General features: G+C 39.2%; 1 protein-coding gene across 3 annotated transcripts in view; it reads right to left on the minus strand.

Annotated features, from left to right (window-relative positions):
* Positions 1-12,416, minus strand: part of LOC130923044 (RAC-gamma serine/threonine-protein kinase) — a 127,669-nt gene extending 115,253 nt beyond the window's left edge. For all 3 annotated transcript variants that reach the window (XM_057848440.1, XM_057848441.1, XM_057848439.1), the window contains exons 1-2: positions 12,265-12,416; positions 1,506-1,863 (exon numbers count right to left, since the gene is read on the minus strand). In XM_057848440.1, coding sequence (XP_057704423.1) covers positions 1,506-1,863; positions 12,265-12,351 — 445 coding nt within the window. In that variant the 5' untranslated portion in view covers positions 12,352-12,416. The remainder of the gene's footprint in view (positions 1-1,505; positions 1,864-12,264) is intronic.
* Between the last annotated feature and the right edge of the window lie 10,789 nt (positions 12,417-23,205).

Genomic DNA, 23,205 nt, shown 5'->3' on the forward strand with positions numbered 1-23,205 from the left:
ATAATATAATTATAATTGAAACCTGGCATCCACATATCTGGACACCTCATTTTAGGTCATGTCAGCCACACTTGTATAGCAAATATTAATAGTGTGGCCTACCCTGCCAAAATGCAGGGTACATTACATTACATATTACGTGAATGTCAGGTTACGTTTTGTTTTTTTAAAATTAACAAAAATACTCACTTGCCCAAGGAATACTTTAGCTCAGTAAATATCTGACTTTACAATTAGGAATGTTTGACAAAGATACAGACTCATTACAGTGATAGATTTACACCATTTTCTTACCGGACCTGGCCTTATTAGGGTGGCCGGTGAACTGGAGCCTGTCACAGCTGATTTTGGATGAGACACAGGCAAAACCTGGACAAGCGACCAGTCAACCATAGAACCATTCACATTCAACTATTAAACAATTTAGTCTTCTGTTGGACCTTCCTTGCATGCTTGCTGAGATTGCATGACATCTCCTGGCAGACAAGCTAACAACCATATCTACAATGCCGAAATGAGGATGTTAGCAACTTTCTCATAGTGCTTCTCGTCATTGAGGTTGCTGTCAAGTGAGTTGGAGCCTATCCCGGCTGACTTTTGGGAGACAGTCATTGTACACCCTGGCCAGACAGTCAACCAACTGCAGGATGCATGTTCACAGACGACCACTGACAATCCCATTTACACACTTATAGACAATTTGGACCGAACAACGTGGTCGAATACTTTTGGACAATGCTGCAACATTGCAGTTAAATCATGCCTTATCACCAACATTTCAAATTGGACAAGAATATTTGTTTATGACGCGAGATCTGGCCAGCCAGCAGATGCCAAACGATGAACCTATCTTGCATGTTTTTGGAATGATGAAGTGTACCCAGAGAAAAAATACAGTATTTCACACTAGAGGGCTGGAGACCTGATCGGAACGCGGCGATGAACATTGCTTGTGTTCCACTTCGGAGGTTGTCGGAAAGGAGAAGTAGCATCTTTGCAACATGGCCTCCCTCCCTCCCTCCACTATACTCATTTCCCCTCTGTTTGTATTCAGTGAGGCCGTAAACAGGATGTGTTGTCAGTGTCCCCCCTTCTACCAACACCACGCGCTACCCCCCTTAAACCCTCTCAACCTTGTGTCATATGACTCTTTTATGAAATTCTGTGCTACAGACCAGCTATGTCAATGAATCCCACCAGAACTAACTTGATGTCACAGTCTGTATATGATGGCTGCCCCTGACAGATGCAGCAAGCGGTGTGACCGCAGGCTAACACTGCACATTCCCACACACACCAGCAGAGAAACTGCCAGCCAAGCCCATAGTAATAAAGAGACGCATGAAAAATACACACGCACACACACTATACTGTAAGCAGCCCCACATCCATGTGCTCACATGCTCCAATCACAAACCGGCACATGTGGCGGCACCAACGAGGCCAAGGAGGAGGAAGAAAAAGGACGATGATAAAGAAGGAGGGATGCTGGTGGATGTACTTACCCCGTTTCTGAAGCCATCCCTCTCTGACGATGGTGACATCGCTCATGGTTCCTTCACGCCAAGTGCGTTGCCGTACACGCCTGCTCCACAGAGAGCGCCGGGCAGGAGGAGGAGGAAGAGGAGGAGGAGGAGGAGGGCGGCTCTCCCAGCCTCGCGTCACACTCCCTCCCTTCCTTCCTTCGCCGTTCACGCAGTCGCTCTCTCCTTGACACACCAAATACTCAATGTGTGTGTGTCGTGGTGCTTCCTGTTGTGGCTTATCTCCCTCCTTTGCTGGTTCTTCTTCTTTTCCTTGGTTGTCGCCGCTTCCTCTCCTGTACCCTCTCCAGCGCTTCCTCCTTACCGGTAGTGACTCAGCCTGGAAGGAAATGAAAAGAGGGTGGGAAATTAAATAAAACCATTTATTTTTTTCATGTCATCTGCTCTTCATATGCCGCAAAAGTCACACATTGTCAGCAAATCATAGCTGGGCTTAGCAAAGGGTAACAGTAACTAAGATGACAAATACATTTTAACTAGGACAGCTGGCATTGAATGATCAGGTTTTAGTGCCATTTTCGGCGAAAGACGTCTTATCGATTTTGACTGGGAGGAACTTGCAGCAATCGTATGATGCCAGCAACTCCAAGTAAAAATGGAGCAGATGTCCATCGCTGTCAATGGCAGCCAATAACAGTAAGATGGTTGTGGACGTGTTTCCGCCTTACACTAAACAAGACTCGGACTTTTAATGACTATTACGAGTAACGGAATGCTTGGGCCATGTTAGGGGTGATCACCGTCTAGTGTCAGTGGTCAAAGAGCCAGGCCGATCCCTCACTAATTCTTCGTATCAGGGGTGCTCAGAGGCCCTCTGATCACATTCAGACATGTTTTTTTATTTTATTTTATTTTATTTTTGGGTCTGGCTACCTTTGGAGCAGCGCAACAGAGTTGTTTGTATACGTGCCAGCGGGGTGATTCCACACCGTGGGGAAAAAAGAAAGAATAAAGCTGTTGTTGCTCCAAGCATTCTGTTTAAAAAGTAACTACCGGTAGCTTGTAATACATATAAAATAACTTTTTACACAGCACAGGGACTGCGCAACCTACCTATTGTCAATACCAACTTTAAAGCAGTTATTTGATAGCATATTTTATTCGTTTAGTACACACAAGTGGCTGCACTGTAAACCAGGTGCGAGATGGGCCATGCACTGAGGAGTAAAAATGAATGAAGCTCCTCATGTTTTGACAATGAGCCACTTTCTTTCAATTTTACCTATGGATTTTTTTCTTTTTTCTCTTTTTTTATTTTTTTTTTTATTTTAACAAACGAGCGTCCTGTTTTTTTTTTTTTGTTTTTTTTTTTTTTGTAAAACATGAAAATTAACATTTTCATTTCGCTCTGCGCCCCAGCGCATCATTTGACGGATTCCTTACTTGACTGAGGATCCAGGATAAATGTTCGGGCGCCAGTTGTAACGCGTGGTGGGTAGGATACGTGCATACAGGGACCAAAAAGGGGGAGAAGCTTCCACTTATGCACATTTATTCATTAAAAATAATAATTCCACTTTGACCACTCACTTCACTCCCCTTGTTTCCATTTGACTGGAAATTGCATCCAAAAGCAGCACATTGTGGCATTTTACTTCGCGAGTTTAGGCAGCAATAAGCAATTGTTGAACACGCTACACATTTGGAAAGATCCCAATGACGTCATCACTGCAAGCCCGCAAACCATGGCACCAACTAACGGTCAAAATATGGACTAAATATTATAAAATGTTGCCATTGATTTAACATTTTATGTGTTTCTAACAACATATTTTAGTACAAGAGAACAATTGTGGCTTATTAGAGCCTACATGTATTCAAGTTAGAGGATCACTTTAAGTTTCTCTGTAGACAAATGATTTTTAGGGGAATTGTCGTTTTTGTACCACCGTAATTGGCAGCCAATGAGCTAATGGCACAGATAGGTGACGGTAAAACTTTGTGTCTATTTTTTGGCAGCACGATAAAGATATAAGATAATTAAAGCAGTGGATGGTCTGATTCAAGGTGTCTCACTGTTTCAATTATGAAGATGCTACATGTGTTTGTGATGCTTCCTCAAAGAAAGTTACCTAATACTGTCGCCCAGTACAAAATTACTAAAGCATCGAGAAATCAACATTAAATTAGCCCAAAGAGTAACTGAAGGCCAACTCTGCAAAGTCCCAATGTGAGATTGGCAACAATACCACTCCCAAATTTTCTACCTTGATTACTCATTGGCATAGAAAAACTGAAATGTGATCTATGCAGTTGATAAATGGCAAGTTTAATTCCTTCTGTGACCAAAACTGTACACTCAACTTACTTAGTATTAGGAGTGGGAACTAGGGCTGTCCCAAACGACTAATTTTCTCCCGATTAGTAAGCCAACTATTTTTACGATTAGTCGACTAATCTTATCATTTTTATTTTTTACTAATTTAGCAATGACATTTTTTTTTACGCTTGTCACTTCACAAAAACATTTTGAAACACTTAAATTCTTGATTAAAGTACAAATAAACATAAATAACAATAATAAATCACAAATAAACAATGACTTCAAATGCTGATAGATTTAACTTGTGCAAAAGAATGGAATGTAAACAGATTCAGAACACTGACGTCACCTTTCCAAATGATTCAAAACAATTCTTAAAAAAAATACCTAGTATTAATATTATAGTATACTGTAGTACTATATATAATAGTATTATAATGATTATTCATTGCCAATCAGAATTTTCATAAAGGGTGTCATTTTAAAGGTATTCTTAGTGTAGAATCTGAAGTATGTGGGATTAACTCCAGAAATCGTTATATATATATATATATATGACGAACATTACATGCTTTTATTTTGAAATGTTCACCGGAAGTACGTTCGCTAAACCGCTAATTTAAGCTTTACACTCCGCAAAAAAACAAAACAAAAAAAAAACACATTTTGTCATTGCATGTGTTGTCAATAATAGATTTTTTTTCCTTTTGCAAATGCTATTAACCAGCGATTTTTCATGTTTGAAGTGTCACCTTTTAACTGCAAGTTTTGGAGAAGGCTGCCTGTTTTAAAGCCGGCTAAAGTAGGTCGTCTTTTTTCCCCATTCACCTCAATGTACCAATGCTAACGTATATAGTGTTTAATATAGATGTGTTTTCTTATTTTGTATGTCTGAACTTTAATTCTACAGCGTGTTGATGAGAGAAAAGAACTGGAGTCTCATATGCCATCAGCACGCACGCACAAATGTACGCACACAGCAATAAAACACAGCCATGAAAATGACCGCCCTCATTTTTACTTACCATGCGATAAAATGGACTCATTGCATAGCGCGACAGGCTTAGCAACTTCAATAAAACATGTCATTAGTTAGTTAGACGGACTTACAATCTCCTGTCATTATCATTCACGGCCGATGTGCAGCCAAGCTTGGCACTGAAGAGACAGGACACAACAGTGTACCTTCCTTTGTTTCTTTAAAAATAAGTCAATGTTTTGGACTCTGGTGCGCTTTTTTTGGCTTTGTGCCGCTTTCCCCGCTTGCATACCAAGCGTCCGACATTCTGAACTTTCCACGCATATATTTTTTTAACCCTTCATTAGCCGTCGACGGGATGTTGTGCTCGTCGACGGATTTACGTCATCGATGACGTCGACTATGTCGACTAGTCGTGACAGCTCTAGTGGGAACCTCTTGGTACCTCACGATACGATACAATTTGTGATACAAAGCTCACGATAATGATGATTAGACGATATGGTGATACAACGATTATCGATACATTGCTAGAATATCCTAGAATGATTATCTGACCAGCAACTAATAAAAAGACTTCTGTTGTGAATTGGAATGAGTTTATCACTAGTAGACGTCCAATCCATTTGAAATGGGAGGGTGGCAGCGAATGAACATTCTGCCATCCCTCCCACTTCAAACGGATTGAACGTCTATGGCCGTCAGTGGCAGCCAATGCCAGGCAATGAAGTAATTTTGAACCATTTAAGGTCATTTACCTGTTGATATTTAGTTACTTCCTGTTGATTTTGGGGTATTTTATGGGTCATTCCCTGTTGATTTTGAGTAACAAAACAGGAAGTGACCTGGGAATCACCCAAATGAATAGGCAGGGGTTAAAACTCAACAGGAAATGACCTATAAATGCCCTAAAATTAACCGCAAGTAACCTGTAAATGCCCTCCCAGTCTAAAAGGATTGAGCATCGTGCACCGTCAATGCAGCCTTAGAGTTAACTGAGACACTATTATGGTTGCCTGGTACACCAGACTCACCGCTGTTCCAGCTATTGAGTCTGGCCACCATTCAGCGGTTACAATTTCCAAGGCGGAGCAAGCCACAGCAAACAGACAGCTGCGTGGACCAATCAGCGACGGGCAGACGTGACATTAGTAAAACGACGAGGGCAGGATGAGGGACTTGCGCGCGGAAGTAAACATACGCGGAGTTTATTCAACATGGCTAGCGCGAGAGAAACTGTTGTCAATGACTCGTGTCGATGTGTTTTTGGTCATTTAAAACTGATTTTACCGTGGATTGGAACAGAATCTCGGCTCTCCTGTTCACCATCTGTGTTGTTGTGGAGACGACTTCCGACACGCAAGAGTGACGTTGCTCGTTAAAAACACGTCACGCAAATAAACGAATCTGATTTGTCGATTGATTTTGTACCTGCTCGAGAGGCCGTTAATGGGCTGGTTCCCAGACTTTTCTCTCAGTGTTTGAAAAATAGAGGGAGAACAGTCTGGCCGTGCCAGGCAACTACTATGGTGGAAGATTTTGGTAGCAATTTGTTGGTTGCTTTTTATTTATTTTTTTTAGACATTGACACCTTTTTAAAACGATATCTCGATTCTTGGCAGGCATATTGATAACCTTTTGGGATACAAAGTATCATGATGTACCACCATTTCGATATTTTGTCACACCCTTACTTTGTATATACCTGAAGAACTGAAAATAAGACAATAAAAGTGAATGATTGCTTGAATAAAATTTGGATGACACAAAGCCAAAAAAAACTACAATATCTCTTAATTTAGGCCACTCGTACGTAAACCAGAACATGACCTTTCTCACCAGACAAACGTCTGCTTTGTTCATTCATCTTTATCTAGCGTGCTGCATTATTCCCGCATGTCGAATGATGCGTGTAGGCTGATGTGTCTGCACGTGTGGGAGGTAGGAGAGCATCTCAGGACTGTGGAGTAGAGCATGCTATGGGCTATAAATAGTACTCAAATAAAAAAAAATAAAAATAAAAAAAAAAAGTTACACACTCTCTCACTGCCCAAAATCTCTGCACCGGCTCTCCCCCGCATTGCTGGCGTGCTCACCTCAAATGCACCCTGCTACACTACACTGTATTACACAACAACAGCACCACGCTGCCGCTTCAATTGGGGATTAGCGCTACGGTGGCTGAGCTATCACTTTGGGCTACCTAGCGGCAGGCACCGAGAATCAGTATTCGGATCAGCTCGCATCTGCGCCGCCGCCGCCGAAGACACGGGGAGGGACTGCGGCGTCATGGTTTAAGCCAGGAACACACCCTAGCACACACACACACATGCAGACTCACGCACACACACACATACACACACAGCTTAGTGGGTAACAGGCTAATAAACTAGACGTAATAAAAATGTCTCCTTTCATTTGCTGGGCTAGAAAGAAGAAGGGCACTGAGTCCAAACTCTGCTTTAGAGAGAGGCTAAAACAAGTGACGATGACTGAGATGAAGAGCGAGGAGACCCCCCCGTCACTAGGCCGGCGGTTGCTATGGTGATATCCACTGCCGGCATGCACCAGCCATGCCAGGGAAAGTACATGCCAGGCGACATTTACAATAGAAATAAACAGTCAGTCACCTTGAAGGTACAAGATATCGAAAATGTACTGAAGAATTGCTTGAATTACAAATCCCGCCAATTTGCAATTTGCATTTTCTGTACAGCCCTATAATGGAGACCTGTACTCAGAATTAGGGGTGTGACAATATCTTGAAATGGTAATATATCAAAATACTGCTGAAATTCTCTACTGAAAAAGTCTGGTTAGATACTCATTTGTTTAGAAGAACGCTGCAATTTTATAGTACTGCTGTTAATAAGACGCTGTATTTGTTAACAGAAATGTTACGATCATATATTCTCACACTGTGTATGGAAAATAAAGAAATTATTTTTCCATTGAGAAAAAAAAAATCTTTTCTCTTTAATAGTTGTAGCGTAAAATATTAAAGTATCAACCACACCCTTTACTTGATTACTGGCTTAAATCCAATTCCAGTCCTCAACATGGCATTGCGTGCTTTTTACCTGCCAAAGATGAGACTGAAGGGACAAACCTTACAAAAAATAATAAACAGAAAAAGGTTGTGGTGTATTAATCTAACGTGCATATTTTGGAGATAAGGAGGAAGTCAATTTCTGTAGTCCTCAATGAGTACTGACTGAAAATTAAAGTAATTGACATGTGAAAAAATGATTTTTGTCTATTTTTTGACATGTTACCTACCAAACCAGACACCAATCAGAATTGTAATCAATTTGTTTGGGAATTTTCTATGAAGAAAAATTAACAATCGGCAAATTTAGTTAATAAAATACAAATTTGTCACATCCCTAAATCAAGCTGTAGGTAATCTGCAAATGAGTTGTAGCTATCTGTAATGGCTCACATTTGAAAAGTCACATTGTTTAACCAAGGCAAAATGAAATTGTATCTAAAAGACTAATTGTGGATAGGAACAATGTATCGGAAATGTTCTGTTTAACAAGGCAAAATTAAATTACAAGTATCTGCCACACGTACCCAGTCTGACTGGTGAAAATTAACCATTTTTAGGGCACCTGTAAATAGGCGTGTGACAAAATATCGAAACGGTGATATATCGTGATACTTTGTATCCCAAAAGGTTATCGATATGCTCCTGTCAAGAATCGAGATATCGTTTTAAAAAGGTGTCAAAAAAAAAAAAAAGGCTGCCATTGACGGTGCTCGACGCCCAATCCATTTAGACTGGGAACGTTCGTTCATTCAAAACCAGAGCATTCAGAGGCATTCAGTCCGATTTTCAGGGCATTTTTGGGTCACTTGCTGTTCATTTTAGGGCAATTGCAAGTCATTTCCTGTTGAGTTTGAGTCACTGCCTATTCATTTGGGTGATTCCCAGGTCACTTCCTGTTCTGTAACTCAAAATAACAGAAAGTGACCCATAAAATACCCCCAAATCAACAGGTAAATGACTTTAAATGGCCCAAAATTACCTCATTGCCTGGCATTGGCTGCCACTGACGGCCATAGACGTTCAATCCGTTTGAAGTGGGAGGGATGGCAGCGAATGAACGAATGTTCATTCGCTGCCATCCCTCCCACTTCAAACGGATTGGACGTCTACTAGTGACAAACTCATTCCATTTCACAGCAGAAGCTTCTTTTTCTGTTTATTAGTTGTTTGTAGAATATCCTAGAATGATTTCCTGACCAATGTATCGAAAATCGTTGTATCGCTATATCGTCAGATTATCGTTATCGTGAGCTTTGTATCGCAAATCGTATCGTATCGTGAGGTACCAAGAGGTTCCTACTCCTATTCGATTATTTGTTTAATTAAAGTGGCATTGTAATGCTTTGTTTTTAAAATGTTTGCATTCAGTTTTATTGATTTGGGTGGATACACTGCCCTCTAGTGGCAACAGTGAATATGACACAACTCCTTTCACATGGCTGAATCCAGCTAGCCTGGAACTCCAGACTCACTGCTGGCTATCGAGTCTGGCAACCGTTCAGCGGATCAAATTCCCAGGGCGGAGCAAGCCAAACAGACAGCGGAGTAGACCAATTAGCGACAGGCGGATGTGACATTGGTAAAGCGACAAGAAACTAGCGTGAGGACGTAAACATGCGAGGAGAGCGGAGAAGGTTGAAGTTAATTCAACATGGCTAGTGTGAGACAGACTTGGTTTTAGCGACTCAATGTGTTTTTTGGTCATTTAAAACTGAATTTACCGCAGATAGGAACATATTCTCAGCTCTCCCGTTCGCCATCTGTGTTGTTGTGGAGACGACTTCCGACGCGCAAGAGTGACGTTGCTCGTTAAGAACATGTCACGCAAATAAACGAATCTGATTGCACGGACGACTTTGTTCGGGCTTAAGAGGCCAATAAGGAGCTGGGTCCCAGACTCTATAGCTGGAACAACGGTGAGTCTGGAGTTCCAGGCTAGAATCCAGCTGCTCCCTGTCAAGACCAACATAAACTTTTGTTTTGAGCTATGTTTTTTTTTAATGCATTCATAATTTAGCCATTTTTGTTGGAATATGTGTTTTGAACCATTTGTTTCGTGCACGGTTCACTAAATCTGGACCTCGGTGCCACTTTTCCTGTCGTGTTTTCCATGTCTCCCTCCTCCAACACACCTGAATCAAAATAATCAGGATCATTATCAGGCTTCTGGAGAGGTTGCTGATGACATAATCATTTGATTCAGGTGTGGTAGGGGAGAGAGACGTGCAAAACACGACGGGAAAATTGGCACCGAGGTCCGGATTTAGTGAACCCTGGTTTAGTGCATTGTAAAAATAAAAAAAAATTAATTAAAAAAAACCTTAGCATTCTATGACATTTAAGCTAGCGGACTTTTGCTATGTAAATGGATAGGCTCAAGCACCTGCGCGACCCTTGTGAGGAAAAGCGCCATGGAAAATAAATGAATGAATGAATGAAATTGGCCAATTGTTCTTTCGTTGTACTTAGATCCTCATTTTTTTCGTTTGAAGTATCCGATTACGCGATTATTCGAACTAACTAGTTCATCGATGAATGGACTACTAAAATAATTGATAGCTGCCGGCTTAGATTCGACGTCCATCGCCATAAATGGCACTAAAACAGGATCACTGATTGCCAGGGCTCCCATTTCAGACTTATTTGATGTCTATTGCTATAAATGGCAGCAAATGAGTTAAACTCAGTTCCAGCTCCATCTTAGAAGGCTTCCTGCATGGGAACCATGTTGATGAGCAACTTATCATCATTTACGTCACTGGCTACCAAGCTGACGCACGATGCCCCCGTTCTATTGTCACCATAATAAACAGTGTATCTATGTCATGCCTCTGATATTAGCGTGCCACTACATTATCTGGACCGTAACGTATCAACTAGCCATGTTGTTATGCTTACGACTTTATGACGACATTGCCGGTTGGGTATACCTGATTGAGCAGGTGCGGTCCTTGTACCCCAGCTTTTATTTTTTTTTTCCCTTACGCGCCCTGATTAACTCCTCTACGTGTAATGTTCCACTTATTCGCCGTCCCGATTCCAAAATGAGGCGATGTTCGTTTGTCCTCGCGGAATCCTCACGGTTTTACCGCATCAACATCTTGTTTTGACTTTCGGGGGAAGCTCCTGACGTCACGCGGAGACCCCCGCCATCCCCTCCCCCTGGCTCGCTCCTTCTCGCCCTCTCACGCTCACAAATAGCATCAAAAAGGAGTCCTGCGTCCTACCTTTGATGTATACGGCGTCCGAGATGGGCTGGTCGCTCACCACTGACCACTCAAGCGAATCATCGTCATCTCATTCCAACATCCCGCGCGACCTCGTTGGGACTGCAAGCCAGATCTCGCGAGATCTGTTGGTGTCACTTAGGTCTCGAATACTATAGGTCCAATTCATTTATTGGATACCATTATCGGCGATGGATTAACAAATGTTGCTAAAAAAAAATTAGATGTATTTATATTGACCGCAACTTAACTTTGGCTGTTGAGCTCGCATGTGGACCTTAAGCACTTTTGATTACTGAATGATGGTTGTTTATCTCCTCGACTCCCAAAAATGTAAAAACAAAAGGCACTTTGCATCTCTTTTGGGAACAAGACTTACTAAGTAGTTTGTCACATGGCCGCTCAATGGCCATCTTAATTTTCTGTGAATAATCGTCAATGTGCAAGTATGAATAGCCGCGACGTCGATGGTGGAAAAGTGGACAAAGTGTACTTTTTAATTCCAATCTTAGATAACATGACAGCGATTCGTGACGCATGAAGTTATGGAACTACTGATGATACAACAAGTTGTGATTTCATAACCCGACCAGTGGTTTGTGATTTTGAAAGCTCGGCAGGGAAGCTGCTCAGCACATGACTAAACAAAAAATAATGAAATAACTGTTATTTGCCGTTGTGCTTTGTATAAAAACAAACAATAATGTGTTACATTTATGAAAAAAAAATAACGAACGACGAGAAAATGAAATATTTTTGCATTCATCAATATATCTTTGAATCCGAAAAAAGACGGTGTAAAACGTTGTTTAAAAAAAAAAATCAGGAGGGCAAATAAAATGTCTATTTCGCTGAACGAGGAAATATAGGAATATATGCAAAATAAAGAGCTAATTAAATTATTTACCGTACTTGGTCAATGTGTGATTTCTGCTCCTGAACCTGAGCGCACCAGCCACTGGCCTGGACGTCGGCGCTTTATGACGTCACCGACATCTTCAAACAGGATTGTATGCTATCAGCTGAGATGCTTGGTTTGAATAAAAGTTCATTTTGAAGAAAACCTGCTCACGTGCATATGTGGCTTGAAAGATTGATAGAAGCGTACTTTTTCACGTTTTTCATGTTTTTGTTACATATCAAGCACACTGGTGAACCGATCTCGTCAGCAGTGAAAGCAAAGGAATCTTCCCACATACCATGACACCTCTTGCTTTCTTCAAACTCTTTTCTTTGAATTGTCCATTAATGGCTGGCCTGGGATCAAAAAGTTTGAGAAATCGCATACTGGCATGTGTCGCATTCGCACGTCGAATGTTGCGTTCTATTTCAGAGCGGCAAACTGCGCCCGTCCAATAGACCCTACCCACCGACGTCACAAAATCACGTGCTCGCTGTATGGTTCCGCCCACTTGTCCGTCATTTTGTGTCTGTATTATCAATGGTCTCAATTGATCGAGCAATTTATAATGCATTTCATGGAAGACCCGGTGCTTTCGGATGCCGTAAACTCACTTGATGCGTTGCATAAAAGGCGTTATGTGGAAAAGCTTCAGTTTATCCATTCGCCAGATCCATATTTGATGCCTAAATTGATGTTTTTCGACCCGCTGTCTCCGCCGTATTTGCCTGACATCTGCTAGCTACCCTGATATGTACTAACTATCTTGTCCACACAAAATCAGCCTATTCTCACAAAAGTTTGAAAAACTTTAAGAGCTTGGAGGCTTATAAATACTTCGTTGCTGGTTGGGTGAAACAGGTCCTCGTCAACGAAAATTCGGCAGGAATCTATCTTGTGCTTGGAAAGGTGAGTTACGAAATTTTCAATTCAAAATCTTTTGTTATTGCTAACATCCACTGTCAAGTCTAATGTATTTCATGTCGTTTGTCAATGGAGTTAGGGCTTTTAATGTTTATATGGTTTAGCGATAGCACTCTCACTACATACATACGTGTATGTTGTCGGCGATTAGCCTAGCAATGATCTTAATTGTGCTTGTCAGCCCAAAACCCTCTAAATATATATTAAATGCATCTTACCAGATATAAAATGACTACTACATAATCTGGGGTAATCGTTTGGAGCCCAGTTTTCTCGTCGAATCGCAGCAGCCCATCTCGCTCTCTTCTCTCCGGGTCTCTCGGAATCCGGTAGAACTTCAAGTCTCTCCGTCTATCTTCTCTGTTATTGCAACCGACCGCCACACACGCCTTCACCATTTTGATTATTAATGTTTATGAGCAGAAAAACACGTCGTAAATAGAAGGAATGTACGTAGCCGTAACAGGGAAACATGATGTGTTGACGGACAATTGGGCGGCACCAGTCAGGAGGAAGGAGTTGTGACGTCACGTGGGTAGGGTCTTACTGGCGTATTGATATCGTGTTGTTACGGCGGATGGATACATACGACTCACGGCCAAGGAAACCTTGATAAATGCGTTTTCATGAAGTTCCCCAGCTCGAAAACTGGCTCTCACTCCTCTCGATACTAAACTAAATGATATTTCGATGCATGTTCTGTGGCGCCTCCAGATTTTTTTTTTTTTTTTACTGAGGTCAGGCCAGCCCAATGGCGCGGGAAGTGGGGGTCCTAAGGTTGCTGCAGCACCCCCTGGTGTTGGGGAGAAAAAATGCTTTGGGAGAATCTTATTTTTGTTGTTAAAAATAAATCAATAAATAAAACAAGGGCGTAGGTTTGGTCTCAACATTGGTAGGGACGATGCAATGTAAAATAAATCTTTATAGACTTACACTAACTTCATGTGTATTGGTTGAGGTGATACACTACAAAAGAAACATTTTGAAAACTTCCAGAATATGTCGCAAATTTAAATTGCAATATTTGAACACAGATTATATTAACATACACAAGAAATACAAACTTGTTAATCATCAATTAAATATCTACAAGGGGATGATCCTTAGTTCACTACATTTCTTGCAGTTTAATTAACATTAACAGTAGAAAACATACAAGAGGATATTTCTCTCAAAGCAGTTTCCTCCTCGAGTTTGAGAAATTCACACAAATCAATGTTATGCTAACTCTGATAAAGGTTGGACTTTTAGTAGCAAAACTAGTGGTGTGTTCCCCACCTCCACAATATTGACGTCTTTTTACATGACTTACAGTGGCTGCTGCTGCTGGCGGAAAAAAAGGCTTCTAATATCCCTTGTCTTCAAAGGGGGCAGAGGAGGCGGCATGTTGTATTTCTGTTGGGCCGTGAATGCGTGTGTGTGTATGGGGTGGTGGGGTTAAGTGATCAGCCAATCAAACGTGTGTTTGAGGGAAATTAATGGACTGGCACATTCAGCAAGTGAAAAGGGGTCAATGTAAGTCTTAACATAATGAAACCTGTAATTACTTTAAAATGGTCGTGTCAATTCTATCCTTACAACACATGGGAAGACAATCTGAATTACCTGTATAACCAAAGTCATTTTATAATGCAAATAAGGTTGCTTAAAAGTTGGTGGGGACAATTTGAGCATCCTGAAAAGTTGCTAGTGTTATGTCCTTACTGTCCCTATGCAAACCTACTCCCCTTCAAATAAAACATATTGAAACAATAGCACATTTATCTTTGGGGATTAAAAATATGTGTTGAAAAAGTTATGTCTTTGTTTGACACCTTGTTTGCTACCAGGTCACGATGAACAAGTCGTTATTGGAACGGAAAAGTTAACTGTTGACAGAGAAGGCATTAACATGGCGCAAAAACGAATAAGCGATTTTTTTTTTTTTAACAAAAACAAAGAAATTTTGTAAAATTCAATTCGATTTTGAGGTCAAAAATGAAGATGATTATGATCGTTTATAATAGAGCCCACTGAGGAAAAGTTAGCTGCAGATTTTGGAAGTGGGTAGTAATGCGTTACATGTACTCTGTTACATTTACTTCAGTAACTTTTTGAGAAAAATGTACTTAAAGAGTAGTTTTACTAAGCCATCCTATTTAACTTTTACTTTAGTAGATTTGTGAGGAAAAAACACTATTCTAACTCCGCTACTTTGGGCTACACAAGAGTCGTTTCATTTTTCCTCTTTATTCTACATATTAGATTTTTATTTTGCCAGCGATGCCAAGAGTAGCGCTACTAATTTCACTAATGAGGCGTCGCAACAATAATTACAATACTCCATTACACCAGTCAGATGCAAGCTTGCCATTGTATGGTCACGCCCGCCTTTTCAATCAAGTGGCGTCTTTAAAGCACCGTAAAAAATGAAGTATTTGACATAGAGTGCCGCCCTCAACATGACTCGAAAGCACGGATTTAAAGGTCTCTCACAGTTTTTATTTGGCACCGATTGAGCACGGAAAAACAGAGATATGATCATTTTAATTTCCTAATAGTTACTATGAAGGAACCTTTCACTATTCAAAGTAGGAACTATTTCGTCCACTAGAGAGCACTCATGCTCTTTGGATGAATAATGCTTCATTTCTGTCTTTATTTTTCTCTCTTGCCAGAATTCAATGATTTTTTTTTGTTTTTTGTATTTATTTGGCTTAATGTGATTATGTAATGGGTTATTATACAGAACCATTACAACAACAGTTCATATAGATAAGTTTGTGCTGAGAGAAAAAAAATACCACTGTTTAAAAAAAAAAAATCGAGCAAAAATAAGCAGTTACTCACAATGTTACCCATTACTTGAGTACTCATTTCACTGGATACTTGAGTACATTTTTTGGATGACTACTTTTACTTGACGAATATTATTTTGAAGTAACGCTACTCTTACTTAAATAAAATCTTTGGCTACACTACCCACCTCTGGCAGATTTAGACCGTGGAGAACTTCAAATGGCTTGCATTGTAGCCATGTTATTTTTGCTGTTGCTATTGAGCTGCCGCTGTGCAGAGCGATGTTGGATATTCGTGTGCAATTTGTGTTGTAAAAAGTGGGTGTTAAACTGAGGCTTATTCAATCTTTTAGTTTTTTAATGTGTTCGTGTGTCATTGCGCTGTCTTGCTGCGGGGATTTGTATTACCGTATTGGCCCGAATATAAGACGGTGTTTTTTGCATTGAAATTAGACTGAAAAAGAGGGGGTCGTCTTATATTCGCGGTCTAGACGTTATACCCATTCACGACACTAGATGGCGCCAGATATCATTGAAGCGAGTTTCTGTCATGACAAATCTCAGCTACTCTCAAATGTAACCAGTTTGCGTCATTTTGTTGCAATGTTTTTCCTTATTCAGATTTGTTTCAAGACTACAGTTACAGTTAGACTTCACTTTGATGGTTAATGCAGTTATTGCAATTTTGTTGTTTTATGACAATAGATTGGTTTATTTACATTTCAAAAACCAGAAGCCATTCATTTTTTAATGTGCTTGCACTTTATTTTACATATTTAAATGTTCCGATATTAAGATTTGAACGAGGCAAAATAACATGCTTTTTCTCTCAAATATATTGTTATAATCATTTATTTCAGATGTACTGTAATTATTTTCTTTATAAAAAATAATTTGGTGTTAAAAAAGTATTTTTTCAAACTTGAGTCTTGAAAAGAGGGGGTCGTCTTATAATAAGGGCCGTCTTATATTCAGGCCAATCCGGAATAATACACTTTATTTCCGATACAAAAACTCCAACACACACTTTAGGTGAAATAGAACGCTATCTTTGTCGTAGCCCAGTAGTAGTACGTAAACTATCCAGCAAGTGTGTGTACTGCCATTGTGCACGCCTTGTAAAAGGTGCAAGCATGACACATTTGGACTGAAACGGCTGTTTTTAGATGGGAAAAAACAAAATTCGATCCTCAGCACCCCCTGCTGTGAGTGACTTCCAGCGCCCCTGGGTCAGCCTCCGGTTGGAAAAAGAAGTCAAGTTACCCTCCCCTCATTATGATGATTATTGTTTGAATTATGTGAATTACGTTAATGCAAGCGGTGGCTTCAGAGTGAAAGTCCCTTTATTCAACAAATTCTATAAAAAAATTAAAAATAAATAAAAAACGGGGAGCTATCCAAGAACGGGTCCACTTCAGGTGGACACTGAAGCGCCGCAAGACTCAAAAGTATGTTAATATAAAAAATAAAAAAATAACTGGAATATCATTTGAAAGTTTATAATTTTTACTTATATAGTGAATTTGAGTTTGACATCTCTGATTTGTAGCGTGACTGGAGTTTTCCAGATAAATCTATACGCAGCATCTCGGCACATCAGTTGAGTCTGTCAAAAAAATACAAATGAAATAAATAAATAATAGCAGTTCACTTGGATTATGCATAAAATAATATGAAACTGTCTTTATTTTTCAGAGGTGCCCACACACACACGCACACCTGCACACCCACACCCCACCACACACCTGACACTAGACTGTAGCACAGAAGGTGAGTTCAGGCCAAACACTACAACTAAACTTCTCCTTCTTGTCTATAATAATTTAGGGGGTTGTTAGTCTTCATTCCCAAACCTCCTGTCTTTCCCCCCTGCCGCACAGACACACACATCCGCATGCATGACATATTTGTGCCTCAATTCCCCCAAACACAAGGCTACCTTAACTCCAGCCCCAGCTCCCAACGCTCAAGGAAGCAGAAGCTGCCCCCTCAGTCCGTCATCCAGGGTGGCTTTGAAGAGACAGAGGGGTCAGCTCGGCCCAGGAGACGCCCAAAGAGGTAAGGACAGCTGCGGTCAGACGGACCCCCGCGCGTGAGGTAGAGGGGGGCACACACAGACACGCATGTATATCTATATACGTGCACACAGGAGACAGGACAAGAGCAGCTGCAGTCAGAGTGTTGAAGGTATGCTGTGCAGCAGCAGTGCTCGGCAGCCAGCATGGTCCAACATGCGTACGTGGACTTCTTCTGGGTCACCTCCTGTGCACCGGCGTGGCTAATGGAGGCTGCACACAACCAGATGACCGCATACACAAAACACCTAAAGCAGTCACGCCAAAGATAAGCAACTTAAAATAGGGAACACTTCAAAATTAGAATTGATTGAATGATTTGTTCTAAACTTTTTTGAAAATATGAGTCACATTTTTAAAATTTACATTATGGGCCATGGAAATTTAATATATGTATGGTCATGTATATGGCCCACAACATTTAATATGGTACAAGCGGGGCCCAACATGATTCAAAATGTGATGTTATATATGTGATTGCTGGGTCTCAATGTGAATAAATAAAAATTTAAAAAATAATATAATGTCAATGAGAAACAGAAATAAACTATGGTTATGGTCCCTAATAACACTAAAGTTGATAAATAACAAATAAAATAACAAATTAAATAAATAAAGAAATACGAATAATTCATTTTGTGTTTTTAAATAAAAAAAAAATGTAAATAATGAATAGAATATTTGTACATTGAATTTTGTTAATTAAGCTATTTAAAAAATAAATAAATAAATAAAATAAATAAGGTAATTTTCCTCTTAATGCCCTTTCTTAAATAAAATAAATAATATAATAATACAGTAATAATAATAACAATAATAATAATGAAAACTAAGTTTAGTTTGAAAAAAAAATAATACTAAGAGAGTTTTTACCATTAACTCTTTGCCTGCCATTGAAAATGATAGACTGGGAGGACTGGCTGTGGACCTACATGTTTCAGTGCCATTGACGGTGCCCAGGGGTGCCAAGCCTATTTATTTTCATAGTCACTAAATTATTTAGAGACTTTGTGAGCTAAAAATTCAAAAGCCCTCTTTTTTTAGTCCATTTGCAAACAATCTTATTTAATTTTTCATTCATATATATATATATATATATATATATATATATATATATATATATATATATATATATATATATATATATATATATATATATATATATACAATTATTTACAGTTTTAAACGAATGCAGGAAAACAGTAAAAAATATTTTTTTTTCACTTATTTTTTATTATATATGTACAAATATGATATTTTCGTAAATATTCTCTTTTTTTTTTTACATTAAAAAAACATTTATTGAAGGGATCCACCAATAGAAAGACTTGTAGTTCTTAAAAGATAAACGTTATTATAAGTTGAAATAATTTGATATTGAAACCCCTCTTGTTTTCGTTTTTATACAATTTAGTTTAACTAGTAGGTCGCCATTTTTGTTGACATAGCACTGCGTTGACGTCACATGGTCACGCTGCTGTGCTTCCAGAGTATGACTAGTGACATAAACATGTCATCTGTTCAACCCTTTCAATTTGAACCCGAAACATTAATGAGCATGACAGCACTGTCGATATTTCACAAAATGAGCAGCAAAAGCTAAATGAACAGGAAAGATGGGATGAGACAAGACGAAAGAAAAAAAATAACGGTGTTCTGCCAAAATGTGGTGAATTTGACACCCAAAGTACTACTGTGCGCTTTCAGTTTGTTTTATTTAAATGCATACAGGCAGAACATACTAAAGATGACTGAAGAAAATACTTCAACATAGTAATATCAAATAAGGGTGGTTTAAATTTGCTACGTGACGAATGTGGTCAACAGATCAACAATCTGCTTTAAAGCTACAACAAGAAAACACAATGCTTAAAAGTATGAGAGGGAAACACATGCAAAAAGGCACACAAAAAAACACAAATAGTAAGTACTCGCTGCATTTAACTGATGAGCGCATGTGTTGGACGTCTCGCCGTGTAGAAGGAATTGCAGTAAGTAAGTGCAGTGTAGTATTTGTCAAGTGACAGTGACAATCTACGTCATCACCCTGAGCATCCATTGCACGCTTAAAACATGGTGCCCTCATTAGGTCAAAACATGTAGTAAATATAATAGATTTTGAAATCAATGGCATTATTTTATGTGTTTCTAATAACATATTTAGGTAAAAGACAACAATTGTGGCTTATTAGAGCCTACAACTCTTGAAGTCGGAGGTTCCCTTTAACATATTTAGAGCTTTTTAAAATGAAGGGGAAAAACTACAGTCTGTTATTTCTGTAGTCCTCAATCTTTTATTGAGGATGACAAAAACTGCATTTTAGCCACCAGCATGAAGTTGATAGACATACTTTTTTTTCCCGCAGGTCACACAAAATAATGTGGCGGGCCCAGTTTTGCACAGTTTGCAGTGAGTTTTAGCTGTCTTCGAGGCCTTGACTAATCATAGCTGAATTCTAATTTTCATTGGTGGAATAAATAAAATACAAAATAAGCTACAATAGCTGTTGTGAGTGTATAAAACTCTCAAGCCATACTTTATTATATCATGGTCTATCTAGACTTTTCTATCATAGGCGGAGTTTGATTTTTGGTGTGTGTGTGTGTGTGTGGGGGGGGGGGGGGGCACAACATGTTGATGACCCCAAAAACACATTGTCAGCAATAAAATTAACTTACAAGAATATTTATAATACGTTGAAAATGAGTGTTTTTTTGTTTCCCATCATTCTTGAGGGGAATTCTAAATCAGGCTGCTTAGGACAGCTATAGAGCCTACCCACGTACCACGTGCTCGCTGTATGGTTCCGCCCACTTGTCCGTCAAAACATAGTGTTAACCTGTTACGGCTACGTACATTTCTCCTATTTACGGCGTGTTTTTCTGCTCCTTAACATTAATAATCAAAATGGTGAAGGCGTGAGTGGCTGTTGGTTGCACTAACAGAGAAGATGGAAGGAGAGACTTGAAGTTTTACCGTATTCCGAGGGATCCAAAGAGGAGAGCGAAATGGACGGCTGCAATTCGACGTGAAAACTGGACACCAAAAAATCACCACAGACTATGTAGTAGTCATTTTATATCCGGTAAGATGCATTTAATATATATTTAGAGGGTTTTGGCCTGACAACCACAATTAAGATCATTGCTAGGCTAATCGCCGACAACATACGACGTAGTACGACATAGTTTCAAATTCAAGATGTTTGTGACTTCCCTTTCTTCCACCATCGTTATTTTTTGAATAATATTTAGCTGGTACCAAGTGAAAGAAACTTGCCTCGTCTACGGGGCTGACAAATAACCACAATTAAGATCATTGCTAGGCTAATCGCCGACAACATACGACGTAGTACGACATAGTTTCAAATTCAAGATGTTTGTGACTTCCCTTTCTTCCACCATCGTTATTTTTTGAATAATATTTAGCTGGTACCAAGTGAAAGAAACTGGCCTCGTCTACGGGGCTGACAAATAACCACAATTAAGATCATTGCGAGGCTAATCGCCGACAACATACGACGTAGTACGACATAGTTTCAAATTCAAGATGTTTGTGACTTCCCTTTCTTCCACCATCGTTATTTTTTGAATAATATTTAGCTGGTACCAAGTGAACGAAACTGGCCTCGTCTACGGGGCTGACAAATAACCACAATTAAGATCATTGCTAGGCTAATCGCCGACAACATACACGTATGTATGTATGTATGTAGTGAGTGCTATCGCTAAACCATATAAACATTAAAAGCCCTAGCTCCATTGACAAATGACATGAAATACATTAGACTTGACAGTGGATGTTAGCAAGAACAAAAGATTTTGAATTGAAAATTTCGTAACTCACCTTCCGAGCACAAGATTCCTGCCGAATTTTCGTGTACGAGGACCTGTTTCACCCAACCAGCAACGTAGCATTTATAAGCCTCCAAGCTCTTAAAGTTTTTCAAACTTTCGTGAGAATAGGCTGATTTTGTGTGGACAAGATAGTTGTAAATATCAGGGTCAGGCAGAGACGGTGAAGGCAGCCGGTCAAAAATCATCGATCTAGGCATCAAATATGGATCTGGCGACTGTATAGAACGAAGCTTTTCCACATAACGCCTTTTATGCAACAGATCCAGTGAGTTTGCGGCATCAGAAAGCACCGGGTCTTCCATGAAATGCATTTTAAATTCCGCCATCAATTGAAAACAATGCTAATACAGAGTCAAAATGACGGACAAGTGGGCGGAACCATACAGCGAGCACGTGGTACGTGGGTAGGCTCTATACTTTCCTAAGCAGTCTAAGACTTTAGATCGTCATCCATTGAATATGGTACACCCGCCGGTGTCGTGCCAATGTAGTTACCCCAGTCAAAAATTGTATCACCTGGGCGAAGCCATATGGAGGTAGTTTTGTGTCTTCATTATTCCATCCCCCCAAAAAAGTTGCCTCAATCGAAATATATATTTTCCATAAAAAAAAGTCACTTCAAATACATTTGAAACTAAAAAAAATGCATTAGAAAGCTATTTTTCTTTGATTTTTTTTTTTTTTTTTTGTGTGTGTGTGTGTTTTTTTGATTGAAGTCAATTTTTTTTATTGAAGCAACTTTTTTGATTGAGGTAATGTTGTTTTGCGTTTGGGCCACATTTTGGCTAGGACATTTGTGTCTTTATTACTCAATCAAAAAATAAGTTGCTTCAAAGAAAAAATATATATTTTCAAAAGAAAAATCACTTCCAAAAAAAAGATAAAATTTCAATCACAGAAAAAAGTTTTTGAACGCAAACAATATTTGAGACTCAAATATTTGCATTCGAACACTTAATATTTCATTAAAAAAAGTTTTCTTTGATTTTAGCAATCCTTTTTGTGTGACATTCGTGTCTATATCATTCAATCCCCTAAAAACTTGCTTCAATCAAAAAAAATATTTTCAAACAAAGAAAAAAATCATTTGAAAAAAAAAAAATAGGAGAGGGGATTTTTTTCCTTTTTTTTTTTTTTTTTTTAAATAATATGCAAACCAAATGAGGTGCTCTAAGGTGCTCTTCACATGATCTGTTCGAAAAAATCATTTTGAACCATTATAAAAATATCGTTTTTTGTTCATTTAATTCTTTTTTTGTTTTGTTTTTGTTTTATTGCTTTACAACTTTTATATATAGGAAAGTAAATTACATGCAATGACACTTTTTGGCCTGGACCCCTGCCCTCCCTTAAACTCCGCTTATGTTCTATATGAGAAAATTTCTCTCTAATCAGTAAAAAATAGTTAACCTGGTTAGTTGTGGAGTTGGCAAAGTTAAGTATTAGTTTTGTTGTTCAGCTTACTGTGTGTTTATTTGTTAGATGTAATGCATGTGTTTCTTTGTTAGATATGATGCGCATATGCTCTCAAATTTCAGTCATAGGCAATGTGCATGTTTTTGTGTGCGTAAACCTTCTGCTCATTTGCAGACAGGTTGCACACCC

This window comes from Corythoichthys intestinalis, chromosome 10 (assembly GCF_030265065.1).
Source record: "Corythoichthys intestinalis isolate RoL2023-P3 chromosome 10, ASM3026506v1, whole genome shotgun sequence".
In the NCBI taxonomy this organism is placed as follows: Eukaryota; Metazoa; Chordata; class Actinopteri; order Syngnathiformes; family Syngnathidae; genus Corythoichthys; species Corythoichthys intestinalis.